At 62.2% G+C, this 21,090-nt stretch overlaps 4 protein-coding genes across 7 annotated transcripts; 2 read left to right on the top strand and 2 right to left on the bottom strand.

Moving 5' to 3' along the window:
* The first annotated feature begins 457 nt into the window (after positions 1–457).
* Positions 458–5,571, top strand: RHBDL1 (rhomboid like 1). 2 transcript variants are annotated; one of them, XM_062611915.1, is made up of 8 exons: positions 458–618; positions 2,570–2,728; positions 2,918–3,142; positions 3,532–3,680; positions 3,769–3,881; positions 4,103–4,203; positions 4,527–4,587; positions 4,834–5,571. In XM_062611915.1, the coding sequence occupies exons 1-8, from the start codon at positions 580–582 to the stop codon at positions 5,103–5,105; spliced, it is 1,119 nt and encodes a 372-aa protein (XP_062467899.1). In that variant the 5' UTR covers positions 458–579; the 3' UTR covers positions 5,106–5,571. The 2 variants fall into 2 exon arrangements, with proteins under 2 accessions (XP_062467899.1, XP_062467900.1); XM_062611916.1 differs by having other exon boundaries at positions 2,570–2,701.
* Positions 5,572–6,377: 806 nt separating this feature from the next.
* STUB1 (STIP1 homology and U-box containing protein 1) lies at positions 6,378–10,339 on the top strand. Of its 2 annotated transcripts, none has more exons than XR_009963476.1 (7): positions 6,378–6,581; positions 7,129–7,327; positions 7,437–7,602; positions 7,774–7,864; positions 8,774–8,830; positions 8,978–9,125; positions 9,451–9,588. XR_009963476.1 is itself a non-coding variant. In XM_062611956.1 (7 exons), exons 1-7 carry the CDS (start codon positions 6,393–6,395, stop codon positions 9,574–9,576), a joined length of 945 nt encoding a protein of 314 aa, XP_062467940.1. In that variant the 5' UTR covers positions 6,378–6,392; the 3' UTR covers positions 9,577–10,339. The 2 variants fall into 2 exon arrangements, 1 of the variants encoding a protein (XP_062467940.1); XM_062611956.1 differs by having other exon boundaries at positions 9,009–9,125; positions 9,451–10,339.
* A 111-nt stretch (positions 10,340–10,450) lies between these two features.
* On the bottom strand, positions 10,451–12,221 carry JMJD8 (jumonji domain containing 8). The gene is made up of 9 exons (XM_062611960.1): positions 12,116–12,221; positions 11,955–12,038; positions 11,749–11,797; positions 11,528–11,624; positions 11,382–11,450; positions 11,184–11,303; positions 11,022–11,089; positions 10,750–10,884; positions 10,451–10,663 (listed from the first exon to the last, which is right to left on the bottom strand). The coding sequence occupies exons 1-9, from the start codon at positions 12,202–12,204 to the stop codon at positions 10,583–10,585; spliced, it is 792 nt and encodes a 263-aa protein (XP_062467944.1). The 5' UTR covers positions 12,205–12,221; the 3' UTR covers positions 10,451–10,582.
* Positions 12,222–12,457: 236 nt separating this feature from the next.
* Positions 12,458–19,646, bottom strand: WDR24 (WD repeat domain 24). 2 transcript variants are annotated; one of them, XM_062611919.1, is made up of 10 exons: positions 19,562–19,646; positions 18,751–19,450; positions 17,927–18,104; positions 16,428–17,103; positions 16,061–16,176; positions 14,547–14,668; positions 13,901–14,005; positions 13,478–13,815; positions 12,918–13,102; positions 12,458–12,786 (listed from the first exon to the last, which is right to left on the bottom strand). In XM_062611919.1, exons 2-10 carry the CDS (start codon positions 19,229–19,231, stop codon positions 12,618–12,620), a joined length of 2,370 nt encoding a protein of 789 aa, XP_062467903.1. In that variant the 5' UTR covers positions 19,232–19,450; positions 19,562–19,646; the 3' UTR covers positions 12,458–12,617. The 2 variants fall into 2 exon arrangements, with proteins under 2 accessions (XP_062467903.1, XP_062467901.1); XM_062611917.1 differs by having other exon boundaries at positions 18,751–19,640.
* Between the last annotated feature and the right edge of the window lie 1,444 nt (positions 19,647–21,090).

A 21,090-nucleotide genomic window follows, 5' to 3' on the forward strand; every position in this document is an offset into this window, starting at 1 on the left:
TACTGGGATGTACATACCAGTGCTGGGATGCAAGTATGTATACTACGATGTGGTAACTATACTGGGATGTGGGTACTACACTGGGATGTGAATACTGTACTGGGATGGAGGCACCATACCAGGATGCGGGTCCTGTGCTGGGATGCGAGTGCTGTACTGAGGTGTGGATACCATTACCGGGTTGTAGGTGCCAGGACTGGATTGTGGGTACCCTACCGGGATGCAGGCACCGGCTGCGAGTGTCGGGAGCCCTCCCTCCCTCCCTGCTCCTTTCAGGGAGGGCCGCGGGGCGGGTCCCGGCTCCCGGCGGCGGGGGACCGTTGTGGGGGGGGCGCTGCGCCGCGCGCTGCGGTGGGGGCGGCTCCGCTCGGTTCCGCTCCCGCCCCCGCCGCCGCCGCCGCCCCGCTGCCACCGGCGGCTCCCGGAGCCGCCGCTGCCGCCCGCTCCCGGGCCCGCCGCAACGCGGGGCTGGCGGCGAGAGCCGCCCCCCCCGGAGCCCCCGCCGCCCGCGCCGCTCCCCTGCCCGGTTCGCCGGCCCCGGGCGCGGGGGAGCGGCGGAGCCCAACGCCCGCCGGGTGCATGGACAGGAGCTCCCTGCTGCAGCTCATCCAGGAGCAGGTGAGCGCGGGGGGAGCACGGAGAACCGCTCGCGGGTGGGGGGCGCCGGGCTCCGTTCGCGGTGGGAGGATGCTCGCCCGCACCGGGCAGCGCTGACCAAGGCTCCGGCAGGCACCGGGCAGCGCTGCCCGCCCAGGGCGGCTCCCGCGCCCGCTGAGCATCCCCCGGTGTCCCCAGCCCTGCCCCGGGGGACCGGACCCCCCTCCCCCTGTTACGCAGCTGAGACCGCGCAACTCAGCTCACTTGTGGCCTCCCCCTCGCCCCGGCGCTGCCCCGGGCTCGGTCCCGCCGGGTTCTCCCTCAAGGACGAGAGGTGCCGGGTCCCCCCAATCCCGCCGTGTGCCGAGCCCCGGCGCTGAGCGCAGGATCGGGCCCGGGGCTGTCGTGGAGCTGTGCCCCGCCTCGGTTGGGCTGGGGGGGCCGCATCCAGCCCCGTGACCTGATTGCAGGATCAGGCCGTGGAGCGTTGATGCCGCGCTGGGCTCCGCTGGGATGGGGGAATCAGCTCCCCCGGCGCTGGTACCCGGTGCCCCGAGGGTCCCCCCTTGTGCTTGGCCATCTCATCCCTCCCTCCCCGCCGTCCCTGGGCCAAACAGACGACTGCTCTGGCTTGGGGATGGGGAGGGAATTCATTGGGGGTCAGGAATATTAACGGCCCCCTCACCCCCAACTGGCTCCGTGACCTTGGCCTTGTTCCCCAGCCCAGGAGCTGGGGTGCATCCCCCTTGTCACCCCAGCTTCACCATGAGAGCTCCAGGTGCCTCTGAGCCGTTCAGGGATGGGCAGCATCTTCCCAGTAGAGAGTGGGAATTGGGAGAGCCAGGAAGGGCTGGGGGGGGGGGGGGGGGGGGGGCTGCAGAGTGGCTGCAGGGAGGCACTGGGGGGAGATGCACCCTAAAAGCAGAGAGGGGCTTCCTGGCTGCTGCTTGGGCTCGGGGGACCATCGAGCTCAGTGTGTGACAGTGCATTGGGAAAGCATGTGCCAGGTCCCGGTGTGGCACATGCACGTGGCTCCTGTGGGGCGGCAGGGGGGCATGGGGGATGGGTGGCACCAGGGAGCTCCTGAGCCCCCAGCACCTCGGGGTGCTCTGAGGATGTAAGTGCTACTTTTACTGCACCCTGCATCCCACCTTGCACCCTGCATACCACCTTCCACTCTGCATCCCACCCTGCACTCTGCATCCCACCCTGCACCCTGCATCCCACCCTGCATCCCACGCCGACCTCAGCAAGGCTTCAGATAGCTGTACCAGCCTTGGGAAAGAGGCTTTGGCTGTTCCCTGCCTGGAAAGGATGGTCTGCACATTGGGATGGAAGTGCAGTCCTGCCCATCCCATGAGGATGAGTTTTCTCACCTGCATTTCATTCCCTGCAGGAAAAAGGTTGAAACCCAACACTCATTTCAGGGTGATGCTGCAGGATGCAGGGTCCTGGCCACCCCCAGCCATAGGCGCCTTCTCCCATCTCCATCCTCCTTGTGCCACCCCACAAGTGGGACCACACTGGATGCTCAATGGTGCTGGGTACCAATGGTGCATGATGCCTGGAGGACACAGGGTGCCCCGGCACAGGGTGCCTGGTGTGTTGTGTGCAGGAGGATGAGGAGGAGGCTGGTGCCAGGGCTGCGCGTGTGTTTAGCTTCGTGGCTTCCTGGCTGTCAGGCTGCTGGCGGCAAGAAATAACTGAGTGGGAGAGTATTGGCTGTGACACGGGGAGATGGATGGGGATGGGGATGCTGGCAGGGCACTGGGGCACCCACATGGCACCCACACCATGCAGTGTGCAGGCTGGGTGCAGGCTGTAGCCTCCTGCAAGAGAAACAGGGGCTGGTCGTGTTGTGAAGCAGCATATGAGACCTCCAGGCTTGAGGCCAGGATGAGAGGCACTGGGTGGTTTTCCCCGGGCAATGAGGGAGCTGCATCCTGGTGATGCCTCGCTTTGTGCCCCACAGCTCGACCCCGAAAACACTGGCTTCATCGGGGTGGAGACATTTGCCAGCCTCGTGCACAGCCATGAGCTGCCCCTGGACCCCGCCAAGCTGGACATGCTGGTGGCCCTGGCGCAGGGCAACGACGAGGGGCAGGTCTGCTATCAGGAGCTGGTAGACCTGGTCAGTGCTGGGGGGGGCACTGGGATGGTTTGGGTACCGGGCACCTCCTTGTGTCCCTGGGGACGGGGGGCTGGTGGATGCCAGTGTTCCTCAGGGGACTCTCCTGGCATGATGCAGTGATGGGGGGTCTTGCCTGGGCCGGGCTGCGGCGCAGGGTGGAGATGGGCAGGGGGTGGCCTGTCCCTGCAGATGAGCAGCAAGCGCTCGAGCAGCTTCAAGCGCGCCATTGCCAACGGGCAGCGTGCGCTGCCCCGCGACGTGCTGCTGGACGAAACCGGCCTCGGCTTCTACAAGCGCTTCGTGCGCTACGTGGCCTATGAGATCCTGCCCTGTGAGATGGACCGGCGCTGGTACTTCTACCAGCACCGTGCCTGCCCGCCCCCTGTCTTCATGGCAGCCGTCACCCTCACACAGGTACAGCAACCCTTGCGTGTGCAGGACGGGTGACCCTGGTTGTGATGTGCCAGTACCCATGGGGGGATCAGATCTGGCATGGAAGGTGTGGACGACCACACTTATGATGTCCTAGTGGCCATGGGGGTTCAGATCTGGAGGAGATGAGTGACCCCAGTTGTGATGTCTTGACGGCCATGGGGGGGATCAGACCAACGGTGGAAGGGATGGGTGACCCCAGCTGTGATGTGTCAGTGCCCATGGGGGGGCTCAGATCTGGCATGGAAGGGATGGGTGACCAGGCTGGGCTCAGAGCCACGGCAGAGGGCATGGGTGACTCCAGGACAGAGAAACAACGAGGGTGGTGGTCTCAGCAGTATGTCTGACAGTGGATGTGGGCTTTGGTGCAGATCATCGTGTTCCTCTGCTATGGGGCCCGGCTGAACAAGTGGGTGCTGCAGACCTACCACCCCGAGTACATGAAGAGCCCCCTGGTCTACCACCCAGGGCACCGCGCGCGCGCCTGGCGCTTCCTCACCTACATGTTCATGCACGTGGGGTATGTCCCTGCTGCCAGGGTGGACACAACAACGTGTCTGGGGGTACACCCTTGGGCTGAGGTGTCCCCTCCTGCGTTGCCTGCACAGGCTGGAACAGCTGGGGTTCAACGCGCTCCTGCAGCTGATGATCGGGGTGCCCCTGGAGATGGTGCACGGCATCCTGCGCATCAGCTTCCTCTATCTGGCTGGGGTCCTGGCAGGTGGGTGTGTGGTACCTGGGGGGTGGGGAGACAGGACTGTCCCCATCACCAGCCCCTGGGGAGATGCCCCCTGACGGAGATGTGGGGCTTGGCTCCTGACTGCTGGGTACCAGCAGCATCGAGTGCCCCAGGGAGGCATCACAGCCTGTGGTTGATTAATATGGACATGATTAATTAATGGCATGGGGGAGGCCCTGCACTGATCCCTCCTGTGCCCACAGGCTCCCTCACCGTCTCCATCACGGACATGCGGGCGCCGCTGGTCGGGGGCTCAGGGGGGGTCTATGCGCTCTGCTCAGCACATCTCGCCAACGTCGTCATGGTCAGGCAGTGGGGGGGCACTGGGAGGTTGGAGGGTGGTGGGGGTGGGATGACCTCGGGGAGGGGATGCCATGGGGTGGGTGGCATTGGGTGTCATTGCAGGGTGGGTGACATGGTTGTGTAGATGATGCCTTCTGGTGGCATCACAAGGTGGGCACCATCATGCGGGTGTCATCTTGGGTTGAGTGTGGCTGAGAGAAGAGGGGACACTGGGGGGGATCCATGGGGCCAGGGCACAACTCTGTTGAGGCACACTGTCCCATAGCCCAGCCACCCATCTGTCCGTCCATCCATCCGTCCATTCATCCATCCATCTCTCCACAGAACTGGGCTGGGATGCGTTGCCCCTACAAACTGCTGCGGATGGTGCTGGCGCTGGTGTGCAGTGAGTACTGGGGGCCAGGGTGGGCAATGTGGGGTGAGGGGATGTAGCATTGGGTGGGTTGGGCAGTGTGGGGTGGAGGGTGCAGTGTGGGGCAGGGGGATACAGTGTGGGTTGGAGGGTGCAGTCTGGGGCAGGGGGATACAGTGTGGATTGGAGGGTGCAGTGTGGGGCAGGGGATGCAGTGTGGGGCAGAGGGTGCAGTGGGGCAGGCAGCGCGTGTCGGGGCGCGCTGACCTCCGCCCGCAGTGAGCTCCGAGGTGGGCCGCGCCGTGTGGCTCCGGTTCTCGCCGCCGCTGCCCGCCGCGGGGCCGCAGCCCAGCTTCATGGCGCACTTGGCCGGGGCCATCGTGGGCATCAGCATGGGGCTGACGATCCTGCGCAGCTACGAGGAGAGCCTGCGGGAGCAGTGCGGCTGGTGGGTGCTGCTGCTCTCCTACGGCACCTTCCTCCTCTTCGCCGTCTTCTGGAACATCTTTGCCTACGACCTGCTGGGGGCACAGATCCCCCCCCCGCCATAACATTCTCCCCTAACCCCTTTATGTTGCTCCCCAAAAGCCCGCCGGAGGATGAAGAGGGGGGTTCACACGCGTGACATGGGGACAGGCCACCCCCCTGCCCGCCTGCCCCCTCGGTGCTAGCGAGCGCGATGCCCCCCCACCGCGGGCTGTGTCCACCCCATAACATACCCCATGGACCCCCCCATAGGCTGTGCCCCCCCCTCACCCCAACGATGCTCCAGCCCTGCCTCTGCATCGCCCCTCCCCGGGTGCCCGCAGGGCTCTGATGTGCCCCCAGGGATGGAGCTGAGCAGTGGGGACACCCCGCTTGCTCCTGTACCCCCTTTCCGGGGGACGGGGGGCTGAGCTTGACCCCCAGGACCTGCACTTTCACACCAAGGACTGGTGCCAAAATAGGAGCCATTTATTTTTCTATGCCAAAATAACTATAAATAAGAGAAAAAAGAGAATAACGGGGGTGGGGGGGTGGGGGGGGGTGTGTGTGTGTGTGTGCAGCCGGAGGCGAATGGGCTGAGACCGGCACAACTCGTTTCAGCAGTGCCCCCCCACCCCCCCTCCCCCGCTTTGCTGCCGCCACCCTCCCCGTGGCAGGGGCTCGCCCCGGGATGGGGTCTGGGGGGGGAGGCCCCCTCCGACACCCCCCCCCCCCCCCCCCAGTTCCCAATTCCCCCTTTCCGACCTTTTTGGAGGATAAATAAATATTTTGCACACTGCCGGGGTGCGTATTTGAAGGAGGAGGGCGGGGGCCCGAGGGTGCGCCCCCATCCCTGATGGATTCAGTGTGGGAACTGGAGCTGGAGGACCTGGGAAGCGGCGGGGGGAGGGTGGCTGCAGCCATGGCTGGGCACCGACACCCCCCACAAGCACCCAGACCCAAGCAGCCAACACCTCCCCTTTCTCCTGCACCCCCCATCTGCGCCACACCGCCTTTGTAGGCCCTCCCCGCTTCCCTTCACCCTCCCATCCAGCCCCGCACTCCATAGCCCCCATTCACCCCCCCACAGCCCCATAACCCTCATCCAGCCCCCCCCAACCCAGCCGCCAAAGCTCACCCCGCCCAGCCTCCTCCCTTGTGGCCCCGCCCCTTCCCTTGCCCCGCCCCCTTCTCCTATTGATCACGCCCCTTCGCCTCTCGCGCCCCGCCCCTCTCCTGTGGCCCTGACCCCCGCGCAGGCCCCGCCCCCGCGCAGGCCCCGCCCCCGGAAGCGGCTCGGCGGCTGTCGCAGTGCGCGGCCGGAGCTCTCGCAGCCGCCGGCCCCGTCGGGCCGGGCCGGGCCGGGCGGTGCCATGAAGGGGAAGGAGGAGCGGGAGGGCGGTGCGGCGGGGGCCGGGGCAGCGGGGCCGGGCGCGGGGGGCGCGGGGGGCGGCGGCAGCCCCGAGAAGAGCCACAGCGCGCAGGAGCACAAGGAGCAGGGGAACCGGCTCTTCGGCGGACGCAAGTACCCCGAGGCCGCTGCCTGCTACGGTCGCGCCATCGTGAGTGTGTGCGGCACCCCAACCCGGGACGGGACAACCCCAGGACGGGCCCCCTCCGCCGCCGGGACACCTCCGAGCCTGGCCTGGGTCCTCCCGGGACGGGACCTGCCCCGGCCTGGATGCCCCCCCCGTCCCATCCTTCCTCTTTCCGTGAACGGCTCCCCCCAGGCCTGGCTTAGACAGCCCCGCCCTGGGCCTGGCTCCGGCCCCATCCCTGGGCGTGGGTGCTCCGGCCTGCCCCGCTGCCACGCTCTGAACTGGACCCTCCGGTGCCTCTCCCCCTACATCAGGCTGCCCCCCCCCGGGGTGCTCCCAAGTCGGGCATGGGGCCAGGGGGGTGTCCCCAGACAGGGCTGCCCCATGGGGACTGCCCCCAAGTTGTCCCACATCCATCTCAGCAGCTCCCCCCAGGGTGCAAGCTGGTCACCACAGTGACAGCGTTGCGCAGCCGGCTCATCGAGTCACCCTGCTGTCACCCTGTTGTCACCATGTCTCACCCGTGCCAGTAGTTGCCATCTCTGGCCATGACATAAGTGTCTCTTTGCAGAACCGAAACCCCTTGGTGGCTGTGTACTACACGAACCGAGCTCTGTGCTACCTGAAGATGCAGCAGCACGACAAGGCACTGGCGGACTGCAAGCGAGCCCTGGAGCTCGACGGACAGTCGGTGAAGGCTCACTTCTTCCTGGGCCAGTGCCAGATGGAGATGGAAAACTATGACGAGGCCATTGCCAACCTGCAGCGAGGTGAGCAGGAATGCTGCCAGCACGCCCACTGTGCCCTGCACTAGGAGGCAGCCAGGCATGGCAAGGGGGAAGCCAGATGCTGGCTCTGAGGCGCTCATTCTGCCCCTAGCCTACAACCTCGCCAAGGAGCAGCGGCTGAATTTCGGGGATGACATCCCCAGCGCACTGCGCATCGCCAAGAAGAAGCGTTGGAACAGCATTGAGGAGAAGCGGATCAACCAGGAGAACGAGCTGCATTCCTACCTGACCAAGCTGATCATGGCGGAGAAGGAGAGGTAAAGTGCCAAGGGGCAGCACCCAGAAAGGCCTTTTTAGTGCCACAAAACACATTGTGTGTGGTGCCTCCTCCTTCCTGGAGGCACCCAGAGCCCTGCTGCTGGGGCAGCAGCAGGGAAGGGAGTGGTGGTGTCCTTCCATCCTGTCCTGATGTTCCTGCTCTGTCCTAGGGAGCTGGCTGAGTGCAGGAAGACTCAGCAGGAAGAGAACGCCGACGAGAGCCGGAGCCGCGTTCAGCTAGCCAGCATCGAGGCCAAACATGTGAGTGTAGTGGTGGGGCTGCTTGTGGAGGCTGAGATAAGCTGGGGGACAGCCTGGAGGAGAGGCTGAATGGAGAGCTCAGAGCAGCCTTCCGGTATCTGAAGGGGCCTGTAAGGATGCTGGAGAGGGATTTTTCATCAGGGACTGTAGTGACAGGACAAGGGGTAATGGGTTCAAACTAAAACAGGAGAAGTTCAGGTTAGATTTTATGCAGAAGTTCTTCCCTGTGAGGGTGCTGAGGAGCTGGCACAGGGTGCCCAGAGAAGCTGTGGCTGCCCCATCCCTGGCAGTGTTCAAGGCCAGGTTGGATGGGGCTGGGAGCAACCTGGTCTAGTGGAAGGTGTCCCTGCCCATGGCAGTGGGTTGGAACTGGATGAGCTTTAAGGTGCCTTCTAACCGAAACCATTCCGTAATTCTATGACATCCTTGCCTCATCCTCATGCTGTGGTCAAGGAAGCTGCAGGGCCATGCAGGCCAAAGTCAGGAGACCCAGGGGCAGAGCATGGCCTCTCAGCCTTTACTGTGTGGTTTGAGCTGCTGGTGCAGGGCTTTTGGATCCCCGTGTGACACTGCCCCTTCTCTGTCACCTCAGGTCCCAGCCCTGCCTGTTTGTGCTCCCTCACCTGCTGCTCCTGTTACTCTCCTGTTGTTGTTCCAGGGCTCTCAGCCACATGTGGGTCTGGGTGTCAGCATGGCGCCGGGCACTAATCCTGGGATAAAAATAGCCCCTCCTGGAAGGTTATTTTTAAGCTGGATCACTCCTGCCCTGCAGTTCAGCCTGGCTGGGGCTGTGAAGGCAGAGGGGCCACCAGGACCTGCCACAGAACCCATGGGTGGGAGGCCTTGGGGCTGTCCTCTGGAGACCCCCATGCACCAGGGTCCCCTTCTCCTCAAGGCCTTCTCTTTCAGGACAAATACCTGGCAGACATGGACGAGCTCTTCTCTCAAGTGGATGAGAAGAGGAAGGTGAGCATGCCCCGGCCTGCGCTCCTGGCTGGAGCTGCTTGCCATAAACCTGCTTCAGTCCATGCTCCCACCTCTGCCACGTTCCTTTCTCCTCGCTCCGATCCAGCACAACCTCCCAGCCCTCTCTTTGATGCTGGTCTCCCCCAGCCCCTCCTGACCCAGCTCTGCTTCTCTCCAGAAGCGAGACATCCCCGACTACCTGTGTGGGAAGATCAGTTTTGAGCTGATGCGGGAGCCGTGCATCACGCCCAGTGGCATCACCTACGACAGGAAGGACATCGAGGAGCATCTCCAGGTACCGCTGGGCTGGGAACACTGGGGGCTCCCCAAGTCCTGTCCTGCCTGGGCTTGAAGGCAGCTGCCTGCCCAGCCAAGGGCTCAGAAGCTTCCTTGGGCTTGGTCGCAGGTGCCTGCCCAGGCAGCTCCCTGGGGAGGCATTGGGACATGCAGGAAAGCAGCAGGCACTGCCCAAAGCGGAGGTGGCTATTGGCAGGGCCTTGGCACTATGGGAGGGGACTGTGCCTCTGTCCCATTCCTTCCTCCCCCGGCATGTTGTGCTGGATGCCCCAGGGCTGAGCATGCGGAGTAACTGGTTCACACGGAGGTGTCCTCCCCTGCAGCGTGTGGGGCACTTTGATCCAGTGACGCGGAGTCCCCTGACCCAGGACCAGCTGATCCCCAACCTCGCCATGAAGGAGGTGATCGACGCCTTCATCTCGGAGAATGGCTGGGTGGAGGATTACTGAGGGGCTATGGTCCCGTGGCTGGCACCAGGCCTTAACTTGCTCTCTGGCTCTTCCCCCTCCGCTCTGGGTACCCAGAGGCCCGGCAGTGGCTGGGTGAGGGCACACTGTCACCACTTCCCCTTACTGAGGAGCTGCAGCGGCCGGGTGGGTGTGAAGGCTCCCCAGGCTCCCCTCTGCCCCAGCTTTTGTTGACCATGGAGAAGTCTGGCTCATCGCAGCGGCCTGGAAGGTCTCATCATCATCTTCATCACCCAGAGAGCAGTGTTCCCCTCAGCTCCAGCAGCTGACAGTCCCCAAAGATCCCATCCTGCGCCAGGGAGGTGCTGTGAGGAGCTTGCCGGGGTGAGCGCCTGCTGCTGGTCTGGCCCCCTTCCCTCCCCATGTACGTAGTTGTTTCCTTCTCCAGCCTGGCCAGGGTTGAGTCCTGCTCTTCCCTGGAAACAGCCACTTGTGAGAGTGGCAAGGGACTCGCCTTGGCTTTTCCTGGGAAACAACAGCCCCCTCGGGCTGGTTGGGGCTGGCTCACGCTTCCCCTCAACCCACTGGGACCGTGGTTCCCTACAGACAACCACCTGAGTTAAAAAGTTCTTTCTTTTACTGAAATCCCTTTGACAAACAACAGAATAACCACCAGATTTGCACCCAACTGAGCCTCCAGGTGTTCAGGTGGCTGCCGGGCTTCTGAGCACCTCTGGAAGTGGCAACTTCAGAAATATATATATGAAAATAAAATTACTTCAGCAATAAATGTGGAAAATCCAAAGCTGGAGTGGTTCATGGCAGACGACCAGGGAGAGCCTGGTCCGGGAGCCAGGGACTGTCCCCATGGGCTTAGGCTACTCCAGTGGCGGTGGGGATGGAGCAAAACACAAAGCACAACAGCAGAACAACTTTAATCCAAAGGGGAGGGAAAAGACCAGTAAAAACCAAAACTTGAGGTGCTTGGTCCCAACACCTGGTGGCTGCAGGAGCAGGAGAACAGGGACGTATCTCTGTGCTCCCAGCCTTACCCCAGGAAGGTGGAGATGAAGACGCTGGTGTCCAGGTTGAGCGTGGCGTGCCACCAGCGGTCAGGGAAGTACAGGACCTGCCAGGAGGGAGCAGGTGAGCCCATGGGTGTCCCCTCCAAGGGGAGTGCAGAGCCAGGGTGCTGTGGGGCTGGCTGGTACTCACCTCCCCGGGGCGGAGGGTGCACTCCAGTGGCCTCTCAGCCTGTGGCAGCGTGGGGTATGTGTGGTGGAGCCAGGCCAGCGTTGTCTCGTTGGGGTGGAAGTGGGGTGTTTTCTCCGGTGGGTACAGAAACCAGCGCTGGAAGACACCGGGACACACCGCCCCCCCCATCCCCTGTTTCCCCTCTAGCCCCTCGAGCTCAGCATTCCCCAAGTTGGGGGATGCCTGTTGGGGTCTTCCCTTTCCCCCCCTAAATACACCCCCCCAAAGCTCACCTTCCTGCCGAAAATCACCTCAGAAAAGCCAGGGCCATGCCAGTGGAAGGGAACACCAGAGCCTGAGCCTATGCCAGGAGTGGGGAGGTTGGGTGCTGGGGAGGATCCCCCCACCCTCGGGCTGCCCGCACCCACCATCCTGGCTGGCAATCCCGATCTCACCTGCGATCCCAAAGCTGTAGGCAAGGCTGGTCCCCGGGATGCGGAAGGTGGGGGGCACGTACTGCTGGAAGAGGGGGCCCCATTCCGTGAGATTGTTGTCCCCGAAGAAGTAGAGGGTGTCTGGGGGGGGCAGAGGGGGAGGTTGAGCCCAGCGAGGCAGTGGGTACCGGTGGTGGAGAGTGGAACAATGCTACCCACCACTGCCCAGCCTGCTAGGATCCTGCGGCTCCAGCAGCTGCTCCACGTACTCCGTGAAGGGCATGTCCACTGCGGGCAGGGGCGGGCGTCAGGCCGGTGCCCCCGGGCAGGTTCTGCCCGCCGGGTGCCGGACCCCCGCTGCTCACCCTTGCGGTAGGAGTAGGTGTTGGCCGTGCTGAGCCGCACCGGGGAGGACCCGAAGGCCGCCAGCAGCTTCTCCCGCGTGCACAAGGCTCGGAAGGCCTGGGGAGGGGGGAGCGCACAGCGGGGATGGGCTGATGCTGCCGCCGCCGCTCTGGGGACACCGGGGTTTGTGTGTGTCTCCAAGTCGTACCCCGAGCCCCCCGGTCCCTGTCCCGGCACTGACCGAGTTGTCCGTGAGCCCTTGGAGAATGACCGGACGGGAGAAGGCGAACCTGGGGAGACCAGCCACACTGGGTCCCGCACGAGCGAGTGCACCGAGACCTGCCCCACAGCGGACGCCGGGGCGCCGGGGCACCGGGCCCTGCCTCCCTCCTTCTCTCCCTGCACCCCCGCCTGGGACCCCCTCTCGGTTTAGCGGCCTGCCCATACCGCTGCAGGAAGAGGGGGTAGGTGAGGGAGGCGTCTGCCCGCTCCACGGTGCACCGCTGCTCCTCCGGCACTGTGCCCAGCAGCCTGCAATGGGAGGCTCCGCTCGCCACCGGGCTCGGTACCGGTACCAGCACCGGCCCAGCTCCGCCCCCCGGGCTCACCAGCCGCCGCCCGGCTGGTCCTTGCATGCCGCGGGCCGGGCCCAGGCCAGCAGCAGCAGGAGCAGGAGCAGCCGTCGTTCCGCCAACATCACGGACCGGCACCTGGGACACCAGCGGACTAAGCTTCCCGGCAGCCATCGCGGGCTGCTCCGCCATTGGCTGGGCCGCAGCTACGGGTCCCCGCAGGGGCCATGATTCAAAGGAGCCACGATGTCTTAAAGGGGCCACGGCATCTTAAAGGGGCAACGGGAACGCGGGCACCACAGGCTGCAGAGTACCTAGAACCGGGACCGAGCCCCAGGCCCCGCTGCGGGCAGGATACGCACACACAAGAGACAGAGCTCAGTTCAGCTGGTGTTTTCTTTTAATTCGGTACAAAAGTGCCGGGCAGGGGGCTGGGCGCACACAGGGCCCCTATTTACACACAATAAATACCAGAGGGAGGCACGGGGCGGGGAGCTGTGCCTGCCTGCCCGCAGCCTCCCCGGCCGGGCAGTGCTGCTCAGGTGTATTCGCAGAGGTGGCCGCAGCCCGCAGGGCAGTGGGAGCTGGTCTCCAGCCACTTCATGATGTGCTGGAGGTGTCCGCCGTGGCTGCAGCCCTGACACCAAACGAAGAGCCCCTTCACGACATGGTGGCAGACGGCACACATGCTGGCGCACTGCCGGCATCTGCATGGACAGAGCGGGGAGCATGGGCGGGGTAGCCCTGGGGAGGGCAACACCGGGGAGCAGGAGGAACCTACCCCATCCTCCTGCCCCCCTGGGCCTCCCCTTGGAGATCCCCACCTCCCTGCCCTCACCGATCGCAGATCCAGCCTCTGTTGCTCATGGGCCGCTTGCAGTTGCTGCAGTTGATGTGCAGGGTAGTGGACGCCTGGTTGAGGCAGTTGATGGCACGGCACGTGCTCAGCTTGATCACCTCGTTGGAGATGTTCCAGAGCTGGAAGCGCTGCAGCAGGTCGATGTAGGACGTGTACCAGTGCTCCTGGGGATGGTTGCACACATCCAAGCCTTGACAACTCCCCAAAACCTCCTGAGGACTCAAGCCTTGCATCCCAAATGGAAGGGAGGAAGTGCTCTGTGGGGACGGGAAGAGGCATCCTTCCCCAAATCAACAGGCCAAGGCCACATCCCCCTTCAGACAGCCCCCTGGGTCCCTGCTGGAGTCCTGAAGCTGCCCACCCAAGGTTAGAGCCAGCCTGGAGGAGAAGGGAGGTGCCCAGAGGCCAGACAGGATCCCATCCCATTGGGATACACCACCCCTGGGTCCCACTACAGAGTCACCTCACAATCACACCAATTTCCCTGGAAGTGAAGGCTCAGTTCTGACACAGCCAGGAAGGGGATTCCCAGGATCTACCTGTGTCTGCTCATCGATCTCCTTGCGGATGCGGTCCCCCAGCACAATGAGGACGGATACGGCCGTCTGCACATCTCCTTGCTCGGCATAGAAGAGGAGTGTGTCCCGCACGATGGGGTTGAAGAAGTCTGAGGGCAGGCGGTTCTCATACAGTGAGTGGGAGATAGAGATGAGGGAGAAGGACTCCACAGGGGTCAGCGACACTGTCTCAGCCTCGTTGCCGCTGACGTGAGGGGAGTCGGCCTTGTCCTGCAGGTGGTCCAAGGCCGATGGGTTGTCCACGATCTCATGGCGCAGGGGGAAGGCTTCCTGGGGAAGGCTGTATTCCTGCTCTTCAGCTGCAAGGAGTTTCAGGAATGAGAAGGGAAGGCCAGTTCCCTGCCTGGTCCAGGGAACACTTCCCAGCACCCACTGTGCACTCACCATGTGGGTTCTCATGGTCCATCATATACAGGTCATCCTCATCCGCCTCCACATCTCCCAGCAGGTAGTCTGCAGGGACATCACTGCCCTCCGTCTCCTCATTGTCTGTGTGATAAGGGAGAGAGAAATCAGCTCATTCCCCCCTTGGACGCATGGCTGGATCATAGAATCACTGAATGGTTTGTGTTGGAAAGCGCCTTAAAGCTCATCCAGTTCCAACCCCACTGCCAGGGATGGGGCAGCCACAGCTTTTCTGGGCAACCTGTGCCCGTGCCTCAGCACCCTCACAGGGAAAAGCTTCTGCCTAAGAGCTCATCTCGATCTCTCCTCTGTCAGGTTAAAGCTTTCTCTTGTCCTGTCCCTACAGGCCGTTGTCAAAAGCATGCTCCCTCGTGTCCTGCCCCATGTGTGGGTCTGTGTCTGAGCTCCATACCATGGTCGCGTTCCTGACTCCGCAGCCACCATCACAGGGCCCACAGGGGCAGATTGCCCGTCTGCAGCACTCCAGGTTCACATGCTGCACATGGGGGCTGCAGCAGGTCTAAGCCCCACAATGTGCAGGGTAAATTCACTGGGTTATCATACATCTACAGCTAAAGAGGGAAGAGCTGTAGGACCTGGACTGCCCCTGCCCCATGAACGTTACCCTCATTGTTCATCAGGGTGGAGGAGGAATCCATGAGGATGTTTTCCGAGCGGCTTTCTCCTTTGCTACGGTCCAGTCTGGACTCACTGGCCAGCCCAGAGGGGATATCCTTCAGGTTAAAGCTGAGAAAGAAGACAAATTTCAGTCACAGAAGTTTACAGCTTCTGCTCTAGCCAGCAAACAGCCTGGATAGAGGTTTCCAGTTGCAACTTGAATGGTGAAACCCAAGACAGGGCAATTTCCCCAAGAGCACAGAAGTCAGCTGCCCCACTTGGCATCTTCCTGAAGGTTTGTGAGCTCAGCCCAGGATCTTGACTCCCTCCTTTAACATTTACCTTCACCTCAGAGGCAGGTTCAGGAGCTGCCTTAATGAAAGATGGTTTACTGCCTGCAAAGCACCAGTGCTCCCCACCTTCACAGACACAGAGAAGGAATCATGGAATGGTTTGGGCTGAAGAGACCTTAAAGCTCATCCAGTTCCAACCCCCTGCCACAGGCAGGTACACCTTCCACTAGACCAGGTTGCTCCAAGCCCCATCCAACCGGGCCTTGAACACTGCCAGAGATGGGGCAGCCACAGCTTCTCTGGGCACCCTGTGCCAGCGCCTCACCACCCTCACAGGGAAAAACTTCTGCCTAAGAGCTCACCTCAGTCTCCCCTCTGTCTGGTTAAAGCCATCCCCCATTGTCCTGTCCCTACAGGCCCTTGTCCAAAGCCCCTCTCCACCTTTCTTGTAGGCCCTGGAGGCACCAGAAGCTGCCTCCCCTCCCCTTAAGGAGCCTTCTCTTCTCCAGGCTGAACCAGCCCAGCTCTCTCAGCCTGGCTCCAGAGCAGAGCTGCTCCAGCCCTTGCAGCATCTCTGTAGCCTCTTCTGGACTTGCTCAATCATGGAAGGGAATGGGGCTGAAGGACAGCTGAGCTCTTCAGTGTGCTGCCTACACTGTTGAAATCAGGGACAGACAGGAACTTGCTGGATGCAGGGCTTGGCCAAGGAGAGCATTTCCTTTGATGTTACTTGAGGATTTGCCACTCACCCTGGGAACCTGGCCCTGCAAGGTCTGACAGCTAACATGGAGTCCTCACCCCTCACTTTTTGGTCATCAAGAAGAAGAAAAACAAGTCTTCCTGCTCCATCAGCCCACAGTGGGGCTCTCCATGCCAGAGAGCAGCTCACAGAGCTGCCCTCTCCCTCTGAAAGGTAGAAGACAACATCTCCACGACAGCAGTGAGACAGTTTATCCATCCCCAGCCCTGACACGGTAACTAATGAAGTAACCACAAAGCTGGTTTCAGTCCCACACCCCACCACAGCTCCAAGCTTTGTTTAAGGAGGACAGGGAGCAGAGCACAAGGCTGCAGGGCTCAGGCCTGGGCTGGCCATCACTTGTCACTCCCACATGAAGAATGGGCTGCATTCAAAGGATGCCAACCTGCAAACCAGAATGACCTGAGGCTGGGAAGAGTGTCCCTGCTTCCATCGCGGGGCTGGCTGCAGCTCCAGCCCCCCTGTTACCTGTTCATGAGGGGAAGGGTGGTGCTGCCCTTCCCCATGCTGTGGTTGAGGTTGGTGGACGACACTGTGCCGAGGCTGGAGTAGATAATGCGCAGCATTGTCCAAGTTTGAGCCACCTGCATGAGAGAGCTGGAGTCAGACCCTGACAAGTTACAAACCCTGTGTAGCCACGTGCCTGACAGCAAACTCTAAAGCTGGACAGGCTAGTGGGGGGCTCAATACTCTTGAGCAATGATCTATCCTTGTTGTAGGCAACGGGTTTGGTGCCAGGCAGAAGTCATGGAGCTGCCAACCAGCTCGGGTTGAGCACCCTTCAACCTCAGCACCAGCCCCGGTCTCAAAAGAGAGCCTGCAGCCCTGGCCTCACCTGGTTGCGGTCCAAGCCCTTGGCCACCTTGGCATTGTGGTCGCAGAGCTCAGGCAGGGGCCGGCCAGCCAGTGCATACTGCTTGGCCGTGTGCACAAACCAGTCCATGCTGCCGCTCTCCACATCTGTCTCGAAGACACTGAGGGCGCTGGAGGAGGAGATGTACTCAAACTGCTCCGTGGGGTCCAGCTTGCGCTTGAAGAAGATAGGGTGCCGCCGGTCACCAATGTAGGGCTTGCGGTTGGAGTCAGAGGAGATGAGGCTCTCCTTGGCAGCGAAGGCCAGGTCCCCGTAGAGGCTGTAGCATAGGCCCTCAGGGTTGGCCCTGTCAATGGGCTGGCTGGCATCCTTGAATATGTGCTGGTAGAGGGTGCTGTCCTTAGAGCCCGACAGGAGAAAGTAGGGGTCGTGGAGGTGACGCCACACGATGCCCGTGGTGACGTCCTTGTGCTCCTCAAACATGGCAGAGGGGATGAAGGGCCGCCGCACGTCCCAGACGTAGATGTTGTGGTCCACCATCATGGAGCACGTGGCAATGTGGTGTTTGCACTCCGGGCGCCACTTCACCCGCGCCACCGAGGCGATGGTCTGCACACAGTAGATCTCCTTCGCCCGCGTAGTGTTCATGTCCCACACCTTCACCATCTTATCCCGTCCTCCTGTTGCTAGCCAGCCCCTGGAGAAGGATGGAGGAGAGATGGTTAGATGCCAGCTTGGGCCAGGATCTGTGCTTGTTCATCTCTTCTTTCCCACAGTGGCACAGGAACACACACAACACAGACATGCCAACGGATTGTTCCTCTCACGTGCTGCCCTAACACCTCCACTCTCCAACAACCAGGTCAGGCAACACCTCTCCTTCCTGGCCCCATTTAAGGCCCCGCATCTTTGAGCCACGCTCATCTGAAGGGCTCCCAGACAGACCAGTTCCCCCTATCCCTGGTTTCCACTTGTCAGGGGCAGCAGATAGGGAAAAGGCCCAGTTATGAACAGACTTCAGGGCCTCTCTAAGCTCATGATGAGTTGCAGTACTGCCTGACAGGGAGCAAGGAGGGACCCACATACCACAACAGCTATTTCCACACACACCCCAACTGCCTCCAGGCAAAGGCAGGAGGAAAACACGATCAGACACAAGCAAGGCCTGACCAAACACAAGGAAGCGGTGTCCCAGAGCAGCCATGCAGTGCTCTCCCCAAACTCAGCACCCAAGCAAAAGCCTGCCTTGGCGTGGGGGCAAACCAGCAGCTTGCTACTCCCAAACATTCTGAGGCCCATCCAGGGCCAATCATCTGTCAAAAAACAAAGCCAAAACACCCCAACCCCTCCCCCTGCAAATCCTCAAAGTGATCATTGCTCCCATCATCCATCAACAGCCCAGCCCCTGACACAAGGGGGCAGGGTATCAAGAGACCCTGCTTTTCCCCCAACCCCACTTTTAGGGCCTCCCTCGCCTGTGCTGAGGCCAGGGAGCTGGCAGGGCCCAGCTCCAAACAAACCTGTCCTCTGGGTGCCAGTCGCAGCAGAAGACAGGTCCATTGTGGGCTGTGAACATCCTCTCATAGCGGTCGGGCCGGCGTATGTCCCACAGCTGCACGTTCCCGTTCTCAAAGGTGGCAGCAAAGGTGAAGTAGTCCCGGATGCTGAACTGCACGTCCCGCACACTCTCCGACTGGCCTGAGCAGGCACAGAGGATGAGGTGTGCTTGGACAAGCTTCAGCAAGGCTAAAAACCCCACTGGAACAGCCATGGGGGTCCCCAGCCCAGGGAGGAGAGGAAGCAGGGAGTGATGCGGCCACCTTCAACCTCCCTGCAGAGCCAGCCCACTGAGCAGCCAAAGCAGTCAGAATCATGGAATGGTTTGGGTTGAAAGGGACCTTAAAGCTCATCCAGTCCCAACCCCCTGCCACAGGCAGGGACACCTTCCACTAGACCAGGTTACTCCAAGCCCCGTCCAACCTGGCCTTGAACACTGCCAGGGATGGGGCAGCCACAGCTTCTCTGGGCACCCTGTGCCAGCGCCTCAACACCCTCACAGGGAAGAGCTTCTGCCTAAGAGCTCATCTCAATCTCCCCTCTGTCAGGTTAAAGCCATTCCCCCTTGTCCTGTCCCTACAGGCCCTTGTCCAAAGCCCCTCTCCAGCTTTCTTGTAGCCCCTTTAGGCACTGGAAGGCTGAAAAAATACCCACCAAAAAGCTCCTCCCTGCCTGCTCCAGACACCCACTCCTGAGCAAAGCCTCCCCCTGGGAACAGGGAAAGGGCAAAGCCACAATCTCTGCCTCTCAACAGAGTAAGGGGACAAATAACAGCCCATGCTCCTACCAGAGAAGGTGCTGACAGAGTCCTTCTTGCGCAGGTCGAAGCACTTCATGTAGCCATCCTGGGAGCCGCTGAGGAGCATGTAGACCTCGGTGGGGTGGAAGCAGACCTTGTTGACGGTGCGCTTGTGCTCTGTGAAGAGCTGGTCCTGCTTGTTGCGGGACGGCTTGCCCAGGTTCCAGGTGACCACCACGCCATTGGTGGCAGCAGTGGCAAGCAGGTTCTCGTCCATCTGGTGCCACACCACATCGGCGCAGCTGAAGTTCAGGGAGGGTTTGCGGCCAACGCGGAGGTTCAGCTTCTCCACAAACTGCTCCTCCTCGATGGAGTAGATCTTGAAGATGTTGCGGCCGGCCACCACCACCTGGGCAGCATCGCGGCACACACTGATTGCATTGGCAGGGGCGTCCAGGTGACAGAACATGGTCCGGCCTGTCAGGGCATTGCCCCCCAGGGCCGTGGTGACCCTGGCCATCTTCTCCATGGCTGTCCTTGGGGCGCACTCCCCTCTCCAGGAGCTGGCTCGGAGGCTCGTGTCCTCACTGGCTGCATTCACGCTCGCACGGCTGCCCTGCTCCACCTCAGCCAGAGCTGGGAAGGGACAGGCTCCGCTCCCGTGGCTCCTGGCAGGACCAGGCAGCTCCAACCACAACTTTTTGTAGCCACATCAACAGGAAGTATGAGGCTAAAGCCCGGCTGAGACCTGTGGGAACAGAGATATGGCCCCACACTGGGCTTCTCCTCCTGCTGCCTTCTGTAAGTCCCTCCCAGAGAGTTCCTGAAACCCTCCCTGGGTTCCTGGTTCCCTCCTTACTTCAGTGATTGTTGGTGACACTACGGGATGTCGACTGCAGTGTCGTGGGCTGAAGGTGAGCAGAGTCTTCAGCAGGAGGTTGAGTCATCTCCATGAGACGTTCTTCGTGCCCCAAACCCCTGCAGGAGGCAGAGGGGCTCACCCTGCTTGCTAGCAGAGGGGCCAGCAGCTCCCCTTGGGCACCGGAGCGAGCCAGGGCGCTGGCCAGCTGCTCCGGGATGGCCAAAGGCCACCACAAACCAACCGCCCCCGAGCCAGGCTGAGCCCCTGCTCTGGCATTGCACCTTCGCCCCCCAGTTCCCCTGAGCCTACACTCCCCCTGCTCAGGGCTCGCCCCTGACCCACAGCCACTTCAAGGCCTCCTCAAGACCCCTTCTAGCTTGCTCAGAGCCTCCTAAGGGCTCCCTCTTGGCACTCAGGGCCCCCTCATAGCCCGATCCTGCCCCACAGCCCCCTCAGGGCCCCTTCAGACCTCTCAGAGCCTATTCCGAGTCCTCTGCCACGCTCAGTGCCCTCAGAGCCTGCCCAGCGCCCTCAGAGTCCCCCGACGCCGGACCCTCAGCCGACGCCGCCGACACGGAAACGAGCGCCGCGGCACGCCCCCTTCCGCCGGGCCACGCCCCCTTCCGCCGGGCCACGCCCCCTTCCGCCGGGAAGGTGCGCGCGTCCCGTCCCAAGCGCTGCCCGTAATTCGCGCCGTGCCCCGTGGCGCGGAACGGGGGGAGCGGGGGGAATGGGGTGAATTGGGGGGTGCCAGGGGGAAATCGGGGTGCTGAGGGGTATGGGGGGTATCAGGGGGACATATGGGGAGAACTGGGGTGGGGATGTCAGGGGGACGCGGGGTGCAGTGTTTGGAGGTACCGTGGAGAGAAAGGGAGTGTCAGGAGGGTATGGGGTGCGCTGGGGTGAGAGTGTAGTGGGGGAATGGGAGTGCTGGGGAGATATGGGATGAATTGGGTGTGGGAGTGCAGGAGGAAAATGGGGGTGTCGGGGGGTTATGGAGTGCATTACGGGTGGAGGTACACGGAGGGGAATGAGGGTGTCAAAGGGATATGGGGTACATTGGGGATGCAGGGATACACTGGGGGGATATGGACTTGCACTGAGGTGTGGGGCTGCTTGGGGGCTTTGGAGGAGCTCTGGGGTATGGAGGTACACGAGAGTTTAGGGGTACATGGGAGCCTGATATGCAGGCAGTTACAGGGCTACACTGACGTGTGGGTGTGCAGGGGTTGAGAGTGCAAGGAGGGGGTGGGGGGCGTATGTGACTGCCCTGTCATGGAGGGCTGCAGAGGGGGGTATGGGGAGACCCGAGCCCCAGTGCTGTGCCTGTTCTGGGGATGTGGGACCGTGAGGGTGAGCAGGGCTGACGACACTCCCCAGCTGCAGCTGTCCCCTGCTGCTGTCTCCCCCTCCGTGGGGGGACCCTCCGTGTACCACAGCCCCGTCCCCAGCCCCTCACACCCATGTCCTACGGGCACGGGTGGGTTTTGGGATTGCAGGCTGCTCCCTGCCCCACAGCCCCGGTG

Source organism: Pezoporus occidentalis, unplaced genomic scaffold (assembly GCF_034315485.1).
Source record: "Pezoporus occidentalis ecotype Australia unplaced genomic scaffold, CSIRO_AGI_Poc_V1 ctg158, whole genome shotgun sequence".
Taxonomy (NCBI): Eukaryota; Metazoa; Chordata; class Aves; order Psittaciformes; family Psittacidae; genus Pezoporus; species Pezoporus occidentalis.